This window comes from Meleagris gallopavo, chromosome 1 (genome assembly GCF_905368555.1).
Source record: "Meleagris gallopavo chromosome 1, MGAL_WU_HG_1.1, whole genome shotgun sequence".
Taxonomy (NCBI): Eukaryota; Metazoa; Chordata; class Aves; order Galliformes; family Phasianidae; genus Meleagris; species Meleagris gallopavo.
Window position 1 is genome coordinate 192105793 of NC_139404.1, and position 12450 is coordinate 192118242.

At 50.4% G+C, this 12450-nt stretch overlaps 1 protein-coding gene across 4 annotated transcripts in view; it reads left to right on the plus strand.

The window, feature by feature from the left end:
- Positions 1-12450, plus strand: part of SLCO2B1 (solute carrier organic anion transporter family member 2B1) — a 40090-nt gene that overhangs the window by 12636 nt on the left and 15004 nt on the right. For 2 of the 4 annotated variants that reach the window (XM_085216592.1, XM_085216591.1), the window contains exons 3-7: positions 4387-4524; positions 4613-4779; positions 6275-6522; positions 7508-7606; positions 8368-8498. In XM_085216592.1, coding sequence (XP_085072718.1) covers positions 4387-4524; positions 4613-4779; positions 6275-6522; positions 7508-7606; positions 8368-8498 — 783 coding nt within the window. Of the gene's footprint in view, positions 1-4386; positions 4525-4612; positions 4780-6274; positions 6523-7507; positions 7607-8367; positions 8499-12450 lie in introns of those variants that run through there. The other 2 variants (XM_085216593.1, XM_085216594.1) reach the window with 2 other exon arrangements.

Genomic DNA, 12450 nt, shown 5'->3' on the forward strand with positions numbered 1-12450 from the left:
TTGCTCTGCCTCTCTCTCAGCTTCCAGGAGAGTGTTTACCTTCAAGTCCTGCCTCCTTCGAGGTGTTTCCTGCAAAGGAGGCATCTGGGAGGCATCAAATGTTTACATAAATTGCATTAAAAAGCCTCTCCCTTCCTTCCTCTTCAGCCTACGCAAGCACTCAGTTGGAGTTTTCGAGTCGTTAGCACACTGCCAATTTATAAGGGGGGGGATGTCAGTGTGGCTTGGCCCTTAATGAGGAGGAGATGCCGAGCAGCTGCCTTTGGGGTTGCTTCTGGGAGGTCTGTCCGTCTGTCAGGCACGAGGGGCTCATGCTTGCAGACCCACCTCATATCCCAGTGGTCTTCTTCTCCCCAGCTGACGGGTTGACAGTTGGATTTGATGATCTTAGTAATCTCCCCCGACCTTAATGACTCTATGAGTTGGCATGGTGGGGGTGGGTTGAGCTTGGACTTGATGATCTCAGAGGTCTTTTCCATCCTTAATGATTCTTAATGATTCTGTGGTTCCGTGAGACTAATGATTCTATGATCCTATGATTCCAACTCCATTGTGGATGGTGGAGATGCTCAGCGCAGGAGGAGCTGTGGTTCCATGGGCTGATGGGGTCACTTATGAGGATGGCCTTAGGCTGCAGGAAGGTTACCTTTCAGCCAAATTTCATACATATTAAAATAATGGGGTTTCCTGAGCTCCTGGAACAATAAATCTAGAGGATTCAACCTTCATTGTCACGATGCCCATCTGTCCCAGGCCAGTTTATCCCACTGGTCCCAAGTCACGGTCTAAAATAACTAAGTGGCACAGAAAGATGACACAGAGGCCCTGTTTCACATCCTATCTCCCTGCCTAGCTGAGAACACTGTAAGGTGTCATCTGCATCCTCACCTGTCCAGCCCTGGTGGTCTTCTGCCCCAAAGGAAGAAGAAGACTGATGGGACCTCATTGCAGGTCCCTTTGGAACCCCGTGGCAGACTTTGTGCTGGGCACAACTGCAATGGAGCAAACTGGGAATTGGACACCAGCAATTACCCACTCTCTGTTTATTTGTTCACTAAGATATTTCCCAGCCTAACGATGCCCTGTGGTCAGGGCAATGACTCCCTGAGGAGCACAAGAAGGAGATGTAGCCTCACAGAGCTTTATTTGCAAGATTTGGCTGCCCAAGAAAAGCAAATCATCACCATGGAGGAATGGGAAGTGCAGAAGTTCTTCCAGATTTTGCAAATAACTGAATTTTTCTGTGATGCTTTTTTTTTCCCCCAGAACTTGTTGGCTTAAAATCACTGCAGAAGTTGGAAAAAAACTGGGCAGTGCTCTTCGTGTTTGCTTGCTCCTTGCTTTTCAACCTTTGGTCGCTAACAGTCATTTAATAAAAGTCACGTGCTGAAGAAAGGAGGTCAAAATGTTAAATGAAGGATCAAAGCAGTCCTTCTGCTATCAATATCAATCTCAGGAAGCTGTGCTGTGCTGAGTTTCCTTCCCTTTGCTTCTCCCCAGTGGATCCCGCAGTGGTTACACCATTGCAGATCTCCCATGGCTCCTGCTCCCTCCCTGGGATCCTTCTTCCAGTTCTGGGTTTTGTTTTCCCATGAGTATATATTCCTTTCCATCACTGGGAAGTCCCAGGGAGATGTTTTCACCCCCAGATTCCCAGCAGATCAGGGATCTCCAGAGCTCACATCTTCTGGATTGCAGTGTGCTGCCTATGTGGCATTGCCCAGGGCCAGCTGCCACTTTTCCCCTAGAAAAGGAAGCTGAGGATTGGGGACTATTCCCATTCTGGGTGAAACCCCCTCATTTTGGTGGAAACCCTCTTGTTTTTTTCGAACCCTTAGGTTTTTTTTTTTTTGTGAAAAACCCTTATTTTTTATGAAAAACACTTATTCTTAGTAAAACCCCCCTTCTTTGGGTTGAAGCCCTATTGTTTTGCTTGAAGCCCCCTTTTTTGATTGAACCCCCCCTTGTTTTTGTTAAACTCCCTTGTTTTTGGTGAAACTCTTGTTTGGGTTGAAATCCCCCCTTTTATTGACTGACACTCTCTTGTTTTGGTTGAACCCCCTTTATTTTTGGTGAAACCTCCTTGTTCTGGTTGAAACCCCCTTGTTTGGGTTTAAACTCCCCTTGTTTTGTGAAATCCCCATGTGTTGTTTTTTGAAACCCCTGTTTCTGTTGAAATTCCTTTCGCTTTACTTGAAATCCCATTGTTTTTGGTGAAACTGCTTTGTTGTTTTTTTTTGTTTGTTTTGCTTTTTTCTTTTTTGAAACCCCTTTGTTCGGGTTGAAATCTTCCCTTTTTTTGGCTGAAATTCCCACGTTTTTGTGAAACCTCTTTGTTGAACTCCCCTTTCTTTATTTGTTGAAATACCCTTCTTTTTTTGGTGAAACCTCCGTTGTTTTGGTTTTATTTTTGAACCCTCCTTGCTTTGGGTGAAAGCCCCTTTTTTTGGGTTGAAACCCCCTTGTTTTTGTCATAACCCCTTGTTTTTGGTGAAACCCCCTTGTTTTTGGTTAAACCCCATTGTTTTTCGTGAACCCCCTCCCTTGTCTTTGGTGAAACCCCCTTGTTGTGGGTGCTTGGGGCACTTGGAAGGATGACTGCTGGTATTTTTGCCATGACATTGGCACCAGAGAATGCCCCCAGCCTGCTTCCATTGCAATCACAGACCTCACCACTGGGACAGAACCAAACCCCAAATCCAGCGAGCTGGATTGGAGGAGATGGGGATGCGTGGTGTCACATCCCTGGCATTGAGGGCCAGGAATCACAACCTGTGCTCCAAGAAGTGGGAAGGGATGGGGAAGGGCGAGGGGTTTGTAAACACCTGGATAACTCTGCAGAACAAGAGCAGGGATGCCTGTCTCTCCAGCAGATCCAATGGCCACCAGCCTGCTCCTCTTTTCCTGGTGGATAACCAGCTGGTGGTTGAGCCAGAAGCAGAGATCCTTGTCCAAAGCTGCAACCCAGCCACGTGGATTCCTGTGCAGGCATCTCTCTTTTCTGTGCTTTATTCTGCCCATCTTATCTAGCTGGCAGGATGACGACACGTGGCTGAAGGTAGTGGTACCCACACCCTGGTGATCCTTAGGGTGCTGAGGTGGTCTGAACTCCTTTGGAGACTGGGAAAGGATGTGGTGAGCCATGTGGCAGCAGGGTAGGAGATTGGCATCACCTCCCTCCCTTTACTGAGTGCAGAGATGTGGTGAAGGGAGACCCCATCCCTCCGGGGATGGTTTATTTGATGATGGAGAAATGCTTCTGTGTGAGGAACTGGAGGATGGATGCTGCCCTCAGGCATGAGTTTATTGGGGCAGCTGTGCACACATCACAAATACATCCCAAACTTGGGAGGAGATGGGGTCAGGGTTTTGTTCTGGGATGCTGGCAGTCTTTGACAAGTTTTCCTTCTGGAAATGAAGAAGAGGCATCCAAATCTTAGCAGGAGCTAAAAATAAACAAAAAATGGAGGAAAAGTGGAGAACTGAATTCCCCTCCCTGACCTCCTCCTGACTTTCTCTAGAGGAGCTGCTCATTGTCATGTTTGGAAGGGCTCATTCCCATCCTGGATCTCCTGCCAGCACCGGGGTGGCTGCTGGAGTCAGGCTGGCTGGGTGTAGGAGGGCTGCACAGCTCCTGCTGCAGACCTCAGGTCAAGGCCAACACAAGTGAGCAGCAGCCCAGGTGGAAGGATTTGTTGATCCGCAGCTATTTATCTGCTGAAGAAACTGCACTCTCCTTACGAGCATTAACCCTCTGGTAATTTTGGACAGAGAACTACTTAATGGTGGTGACTGAAAACCGCTGCTGGCAGGAGCAGAGAGAATGTTTCAGTGAGCCATTAGGGCTGGAGAAGACCTCCCAGATCCCCACACCCAAGCCCAAACCACCCCCACCGTGCCCAATGACCAATCCCTCAGCGCCACATCCCCACGGTTCCTGTACACCCCACCACCTCCCTGGGCAGCTGCGCCAACGCTCAACCACTCTTTGGGGAACCAATTTCTCCTAATATCCAACCCGAACCTCCCCTGGTGCAACTTAAGGCCATCTCCTCTTGTCCTGTCGCTGCTACCGGTGAGAAGAGGCTGACCCCCACCTCACCACAACCTCCTTTCAAGAGGACAGTGGGGTCTCCCCTGAGCCTCCTCTTCTCCAAACTAAGCCATCCCAGTTCCCTCATCTGCTCCCCATAAGATTTGCATCATCTGGGTCAAGCAGTCATAGAAGGAGATGGGGTTGGTCGAGCAGGACTTGCCTTTCATGATCCCACATTGGCTGGTTTGTGTTCCATGGCCATGCCTTAGTGTAAGAGTTGCACAAACGCTTTTGTTGCAGTGTTGCAGCTCGCAGTAACGGTGCCTGATGCTCTCGTTTTGTGTCGGCAGTTCTTTGTGTTCTGCCACGGGCTGCTGCAGCTCTCCCAGCTCCTGGTCTCCAGCTACTTGAAGAGCTCCATCTCAACCATCGAGAAACGCTACGGCCTCTCCAGCAAGACATCAGGGCTGCTCGCATCCTTCAACGAGGTGAGCCCTGCTCACTTCTCCTGTCCACGCTCCTCCCATGCTCCTCTACTGGCATTTCTGAGGCTTCTTGCTTTGTGTCCTGCTGCAGGTGGGGAACACGCTGCTGATTGTCTTCATAAGCTACTTTGGGAGTCGCGTGCACCGGCCCCGCTTCATCGGCTGCGGTGCCATCCTGGTCTCCTTGGCTGGGTTCCTCATGTCCCTCCCTCACTTCATCACAGGACCCTATGAGTACGACCAGTCCGTTGCCAGTAGGTACTCTAGGAACTTATTTTATGCCTTTTGGGATAGAGGAAGGAAACGATCAGCAGTTGCAAGATGAGTTTTAATGAGCGAATTAAACCATCTCAGTGCCCAATGGCAACTGCTGCCCTTGGGGAGGCAGAGCCAGGAGACAGCTTGTATGCTGGAGCCGGAGGGAAGGGCATGAGGATGGGCGTGAAGTTTGGTTCCCCTTGTCCCATGCTGCAGCCAGGCAGCGGGAAGGCCTTCTCCAGACATCAGGGCTCCCATTTTCCATGAATTGCACCAAGCTGACCTCACTCATATCACAGAAGCCATCTCTTCCATCAGCTGCACCAAGCTGACCTCACCCACATCAGCTGTTCCTTTACTTTCATTTTCCTGAGATAAGACACGGTGTGTACATTGACCCCTTTGAGCTTTTTATGGGAAGGAAATTGGAGTTGTGGGAAGGAGCGAGGATGGCAGAGGAGGTGAAATGTCATCTGCAGTGGGTGAGCAGCAGCTTCATGCCCATCTCCTGCTTGCGGGGCATCTCCCTGCCTGCCCATGTGCAGCTGAGACAACTCAGAGGGTTTCCTTGGGGTTCTAGACCCTGTCTAAAAGTCAACATCTTGTGAGAAATATATATAACAGGCATGTATATATATATTGCTCATGGAGAACAGGGTTGGGGTGGAATTGGGGGTTTCTTCCTGAAAGAAGGCGAAGGGATGAGAAGAAAAGAAGGGAGAATACTTCTCTCTTGTGACACCATCCCACATTCCCAGATAGGTGGTGGATGCCCCAACCCTGCAGACACTCAGGGTCAGGGGATGGGGTTCTGGGCACTGATGGAGCTGTGGATGTCCCCATGCATTGCAGAGGTGTGGGACCAGGTGACCTTCATGGGTCCCTTCCAAATCAAACCATTCTATGATTCTATGAAGTCCTGCCACAGAGTTCCAGCAAATCCTGTAGGAGCCCTGAATGAATGCTTTTTCTCTGGCTCATCAGAGAGCAGCTGGTTTGCTCAGCTATGGGCACCAAAGGAAGATGGAATAGGTGAATAATTCACGGCTGCGCACAGGGATCAGGTGTAAATGGTGGTTGGATAACAATTAACCACTCATTCTGGAGTAGATGGTACAGGTGGCTGTGTTGAACACTTGGATTTGCAGGTGATTTGGGGTATAATGATAAACATCCTGCTATAAACACCTCCCCTATGGTCTTATTCATGTTGCCCAAGGAGGCTGTGGATGCCCCATCCCTGCAGGCATTCAAGGCCAGGCTGGATGTGGCTCTGGGCAGCCTGGGCTGCTGGTTGATGACCTGCACACAGCAGGGGGTTGGAAGTGGGTGAGCACTGTGCTCCTTTGCAACCCAGGCCGTTCTATCATTCTATGATATTTTATTTCTGTTTTTCCTGCTCATTGCAGGAAGATTGGAAATAGATGATCGTTAAGGTCCCTTCCAACCCAAATCACTCTTGCTGCTCTCTTCTTTTCTCCTGACCAACCCTCAGCCCCTCCCTTGTCCCCACAGGTGTGTTCAGCAACACCACCGACCTGTGCCAACCCGAAGGGATGGGCTCCTCGGGGAACCTCAGTGACTCCATCTGTGCCCCCCACACTGCCAGGGAGAACCACGAGGTTCTCCTCGTCATGTTCATCGCCCAGGTGCTGCTGGGCATCGGCGGTGTCCCCATCCAACCCTTCGGCATCTCCTACATTGACGACTTTGCCAGCGAGAGGAACTCCCCCCTCTATTTGGGTAAGGCTGGGGCAGTGGTGGAAAGAGGGGAAAACAGAATTGACCCTCTGTAGCAAGAGCAGACGGACCAGGTGTGCTGGAAAACGTGATTTAGGGGAGAGGTTGGGATTATTTTTAGGTGTGGGGAAAATGACAGGAGGCTGAAACAGCAGGAACAACCATCTAGAGGGTGGGCAAGCATCCTTCAGTGCAATGAGTAGGGGCAGATGCATGGGAGAGATGTCTCACGGTAGTGGGATGGATGAGATGGTCCACACAGGTCCTCCAAGCCCTTTGGCATCTATTAACTGTATTTTGAGCTGGATGGGCCTGCAAGGATGACTCAAAAGCAGGTCACTACTGTCTGGAAGCACCATACCAAATAGATAACCCATTTCTGGAGACAGCCAAGGTCAGGCTGGATGGGGATCTGAACACTGCTGGAGGTGTGGGTGTCCCTGTGCACTGTGGGGAGTGGGACCAGATGGCCTTTAAGGTTCCCTTCCAACTCAAACCATTCTGTGGTTCTAAATTTTGCTCCAGACCTTTGGAGCTTATTTAAAAGAATGGGAGTGGGACCTTCAGCATTATTGTTTTCATCGGCAATTCATATCAAAGGGTTTGCTGATAACTGTTATCACCCTCACTCTGCAAAGGGCAGACAGTAAACTGGCAATGGAAATTAACGCACGTGGCACAATGACGTCAAAAATCCCTCGAACAACTTCGTTTTATCTAGATTTATGATGTCAAAGGGCACATCTGGCTTCACCTTGCCTAGGAGGCTGGAGAAAAGTAGCAAGGAAAGATCTGAGTTTTGCAAATCCTTTCCTGCAAAAGGAGCCTAGAAAGCACGGGGTTGTTATCCCCATAGATAGGATAGATCTCAATAGGAGAAAGGTGAGAAAGCTGCTGGGAAACAGCCCACAGTGGGGGCAGGTGTGGTGGGAGCCACCTGCAACCCCACAGCATGGGGCTGAGCCCCTCTCTGCTCTCTTCCCTGCAGGCATCCTGTTCTCCTTGACCGTGGTTGGGCCGGGGGTGGGCTTCATGCTGGGCTCTGGCATGCTGCGTTTCTACGTCGACATCGACAAAGTGGCTGGAGGTGGGTGAGGGCAGCAGCTCTGCTCAGCCATCCATCCCCATCGTGCTGTGATGCTGAGGAGTGAGCTGAGATGGGGCTCTGGGCAACCTGTTTGGGTGGGTGACAGTCCAACCCACAGCACAGAGTTGGAACTGGATGACCCTTAAGTCTCCCCTCCAACGCAAACTATTCTGTGATTGGTAGCGTGGCGCGAGCCAGGTTGGATGTTGTACTGTGGGACGTGGTTTAGTAGGGAAATGTCAGTGGTAGGTGGACTAGATGACCTTGGAGGTCTTTTCCAAACTTGGTGATTCTATGCTTCTACAGAACCATGGAATATCTCGAGTTGGAGAGGACCCACAAAGACCAGTGAGCTCCTAATCCTGCACCTCACCACCCAACCCTATGGCTGAGAGCTGTGTCCCAGAGCTCTCTGAGCTCCAGCAACTCAGGGCCATGCCCACTGCCCAAGAGCAGAACCTCTCCCTAACACTCAGCCTGACCCTTGATGACATTGGTGATTCCCCAGCCCTCCAATTTACTGAGATCTCCCTGAAAGGCCTCTCTACCCAGGAGGGAGTCAACAACTTCTGATTTACTATCAGCTACACCCTTACTTAGTATACCTTCAGGCTGCTCGGACCTCAGAACTGATGGCCCCAGGGTGGGAACCTCCCTTACGGAGCACACCGTTGTCTTGGGTGCCTGAGGCCACTCAGCACCGCCCCTTTGCTGCACTGTGGGACTTGGACTAAACACCATTCCATCTGTTTGTGCTGCAGATGAGGTCCTGCTGACCAACAAAGACCCACGGTGGGTTGGTGCTTGGTGGCTTGGCTTCCTGGTGGCAGCCAGCCTCGTGGCCGTGTCCGCAGTGCCTTATTTCTTCTTCCCACGGGAAATGCCAAAAGAGGTAGGAGAGGGGCTGCGGGTGGTCCCTGTGGCATTGCACACAAGCATCCTCCCTCAAGGAAGGATGTGATGTATGGGCATGGTGGGGATGGGTCAACGATTGGACTTAATGGTCTTAGGGGTCTTTCCCAACCTTCATGATTCTGTGAGTAGTCATGGTGGGGATGGGTTGGGGTTGGACTTGATGGTTTTGGAGGTCTCTTCCAACCTTAATGAACCTGTGGTTCTGTGAGTGGACGTGGTGGGGATGGGTTGATGGTTGGATTCAATGTTCTTAGTGGTCTTTTCCAACCTTAATAATTCTATGATTCCATGTGAGCTGTGGTGTGGCCTTGTGTCCAGCATCAGTTGTTCTTACTTAGGCTCTATGCTAAGCACAGCCCAGTTGAGTGAAACCCAGCCATGTGCAAGCAGCTCAATGGATGTGATGACTTCATGGGGGGACACCAAAGCAGCACTTCTGTGCAGGAGGATATAGAGCCAGGAAAACCCTGTGTGATGGAGGTCCTGCTTTCTCAGCCTCCTGGCCCAGCTGCACTCCCCACATCTCAGGGGAAGGAATGGTCCTTCTCCTTCTGCCTTGTCCATCTTAGGAGCTGCTGGCAGCTGTTACACTGCTGGCCCATTTCCTATATATCTGATGAGGAAGTCAATCCTGTTTCATAGGAAATACAAACAATGGGACAATGCATCCCCAGCTTTCTTGAGAAGTGCCCTGGCTGTTTGAAATACTGAGGCTAGTGGGTAGTTTGTCTCATTTCCATTGCTAAACCCCATTTTTTCAGCACTCACTTGCACACGGGGTTGCAGCACCCAGCTTTGCTCACACCTCAGTTCTTGCCAATGGGGTCTCAACATCTCTGCATCCCTGGTGAGCAAATGCATACTTGTGCCAGCACACAAAACAGCTGCTGGGCTTCCCAAGTGCTATGTTGGGCTGTGGTTCTGGCTTTCTGGCAAACAGAGCATGGCAGAGAACGACTCAAAGCATGTTGTTCTTATAGAGGAGGTGTGACACAGGAAGGCTGGGGATTCTTTTGGCTGCTGGAGTCCCGTGGAGGTGCTTGGTTGATGAAATTGCATTCTTTTCAATGTCATGGTCATGCTGCAGCCTGTCTGGCTGCTCTCACGTAGATTTCATCTCAGAATGTCAACACTTGTCTAAACAAGCACATGCACCTCCTGGTGCAGAACACTGCTTCGTTTCTCTGGAAATACCACATCAGCAAGTGATTCTTCAAGAGATTTGAGCTTCTCCTGCCTTGTAAAGTGTCACCAATTGGACCAGTTGGGCTTTTTTGGGGGGATGTCGTGTTCTACCCCTGTTGGGTTCCCAGAAGTGCTGCGGCCCTGTGGGGCAAAGGGGAGTCCTTCTGCCTTCATTTTTCTTTCTCCCAGCTCACTCTGTACACTTCATCTGAGCTCATGGTGGTCCCTCCAGACCACAGCACACCGTCCCCAATGGACATCATCCCACAGACGTCTCTGTCTCGCTGGCCAAGAGAGATGGAGGATTTTCATTCTACAGCCATGTTTCATCTTCACGGCTTCCTTTGAAGTTCCTGGAAGGACTTTTGCACTTTGTGTTAACACTAATGAGAGTTCACTCCTTTGATCTTTTTTTTTTTTCATGAATCAATCACTCCATCAGTGCTTTTTTTGGTCCTCTGCTTTGAAACCCATCAGTGCATTTCTAGCATCCTGAATAACACTGCTGGAGGGACATCCACAGCGAAGCCATAAGGTTGTCATCACCTCAAGTTAAAGACGAGAAGAAAAGGCCTTTAGTGGACAAACTGCCTCCAGTCAAGACCAGTCTTATTCCAGTCATTCCAGTTTAATGCTGCCTCCATTTCTCACAGTTTTGTCCCAGACCTTGAGCATCTTCCAGTTCCCCAGTAGGCAGTTGGGTCAGCGCTGTGCCATCCATCCCATGTCTGAAAGGGGAAAAGGCGCCCTCTCAGCACCTGAAACAAAAGAGGAAGCACTAACCTTGTTCAGCACTGCGTGGAGGACCTCTCCAACCCAAGGAACAATCTTTTCCAACCATCCTGATTTCTGTTGGCTCTCCCAACACAGTTCATTGCAGCAGGCAGGGCCAGCACTTCCCCACCTCCCCTGGAAAAATTGTCTTCAGTTCATTCTTGCTCCTCCCATGGCTCCCATGACCATGTGGAGATGGACCTGGAGTATTTGTTGTTCTCCTTCTGACATATGGATTTCCACTGTTTAATTAAACTCTGGTGTTGTTGAAGAGGGAGAACAGGATGCTGTCATCCGTCCTTTGTCAGCCCCCAGCCCAGTGTAGCCCATCCATGTGAAGGACACGTGTGTGCAAACCAGTAGAGATGACTGGGACAAAGCTTCTCTCTTGTTGGGTCCTTCTTCATCCCAGTGCCCCACGTGTGGTGCATCACTTGGAAGGTGAAACATCAGGACTGAAAGGAAGCACGAACATTAAAGGAACCGTGCCACCAAAGACGGGAGGGAGAGAACAGGGGTGGCCAGTGGATTCGTGCCTTTGCAGTGGATTTTGGGGAGCATTTCATGGCAGGGCTGGAGGGATAGGAAGTGTAGGAGCTCACAGGGCATTGCAGCAGCGCAATGGCTCTGTGTTGGTCCCCAAAGAGCATCTGCTGGGATTTCTGCTTTGTCCCTGAGTGAGATGCATCCCCTGTTGCCCATCCCTTCAGGTCTCACTTGTAATTCACCCCTGAATTGTTTGAGGAGATGCCTGAAGGCAAAGGGAAACACCGAGGTAGGAGACCTATGTGGCAGAGCAGAAGTTTGGGATGTCACCTCCCTTCTTCCATGGTTAAACCCATCCATCTCGTGACTGGATGATTTAGCATTGGGTTGTCAGGCTTAGGGTAGTATGGTTAGGTTGAGGTTGGACTTGATTGGTCTTGAAGATCTTTTCCACCTGAGGAATTTTATGATTCGATGATCTCAACAGCGCCTCGCACTATAGGGCAGGAACTGGCAAACCTAGGACAACACCCTGCAGACAGATCAGCAGGGAACTTCCCAGGTCCCATGCTGTGGGATGGCAGTGACTTGTCTTTTTCTGTCCCAGGGACCTCGTGCAATGGAGAGGAACTGAAAAGTAACTTCTCCCATTTCTCTCTTGGGACAAATTGTCCACATTTATCCGAATCCTCCCACGTTGATCCAGCAGTGACATGGTTTGCTTCCAGGAGAAAGGAAAGAACCCACAGAGGAAGGAAAAGAACTCAAGGGAAACTTTCAGTGGTCTGCTCCTTTTGTGTCGTCAGCTGGTGGCCGAAGGTTAAAGAGCTGGGGCAGGGGAATCCAAGCATTTGTTGAGATTCTTTTTCCCTAGAGCCCCCAGGGCTTCCCCATTAAAACCTCTAAGCACCAGCCTGGAGATAGAGGACATGATTTGGGGAGCACTCGGAGGGCAGGTGGCAGAGTGCAATGGTGCAGAAGTGGCTGCGTTACAGGAATGGGTCGGTCTCAGTGGTTGGATTTTCCCAATGGGATGTCAAATACAGGAGGAGTTAAAAATAATCACCTGGCTCCACCTGAGCAAGGCTGCAGGATGGCTATGTCAGCACGCAAGGAAATGGGGCCCAGGGGGATCCACGTCTGCTGGAAGAGGCACAGAGGAGTGTTTGTAAGGAGCACAAGCTTGTCAGGAGGGAAATGGGTGCTTTTTCAGGCGACGAGGTTTCACATTTTGTTTGTGCAACACCTAAATAGGTTCACTGACCCTGCTTTGCACTGAGCCTGGAGCAGCAGGTTCAGCTCTGCCAGAGGGGAAATCTGCCAGAAACCCCAAATTAAGCACAGAAAACCTGTATGTCAAAAGCGGGTCATTTATCCCCTTCTTCCCATGGTATATCTGCGTGAAACCAGGCTGCAGTAGCCACCTCCATCTGCCTGTCCTGCAAAGCAGGTCCTGCTCTTCCCCTGTCTCCCAGCACTGCTCC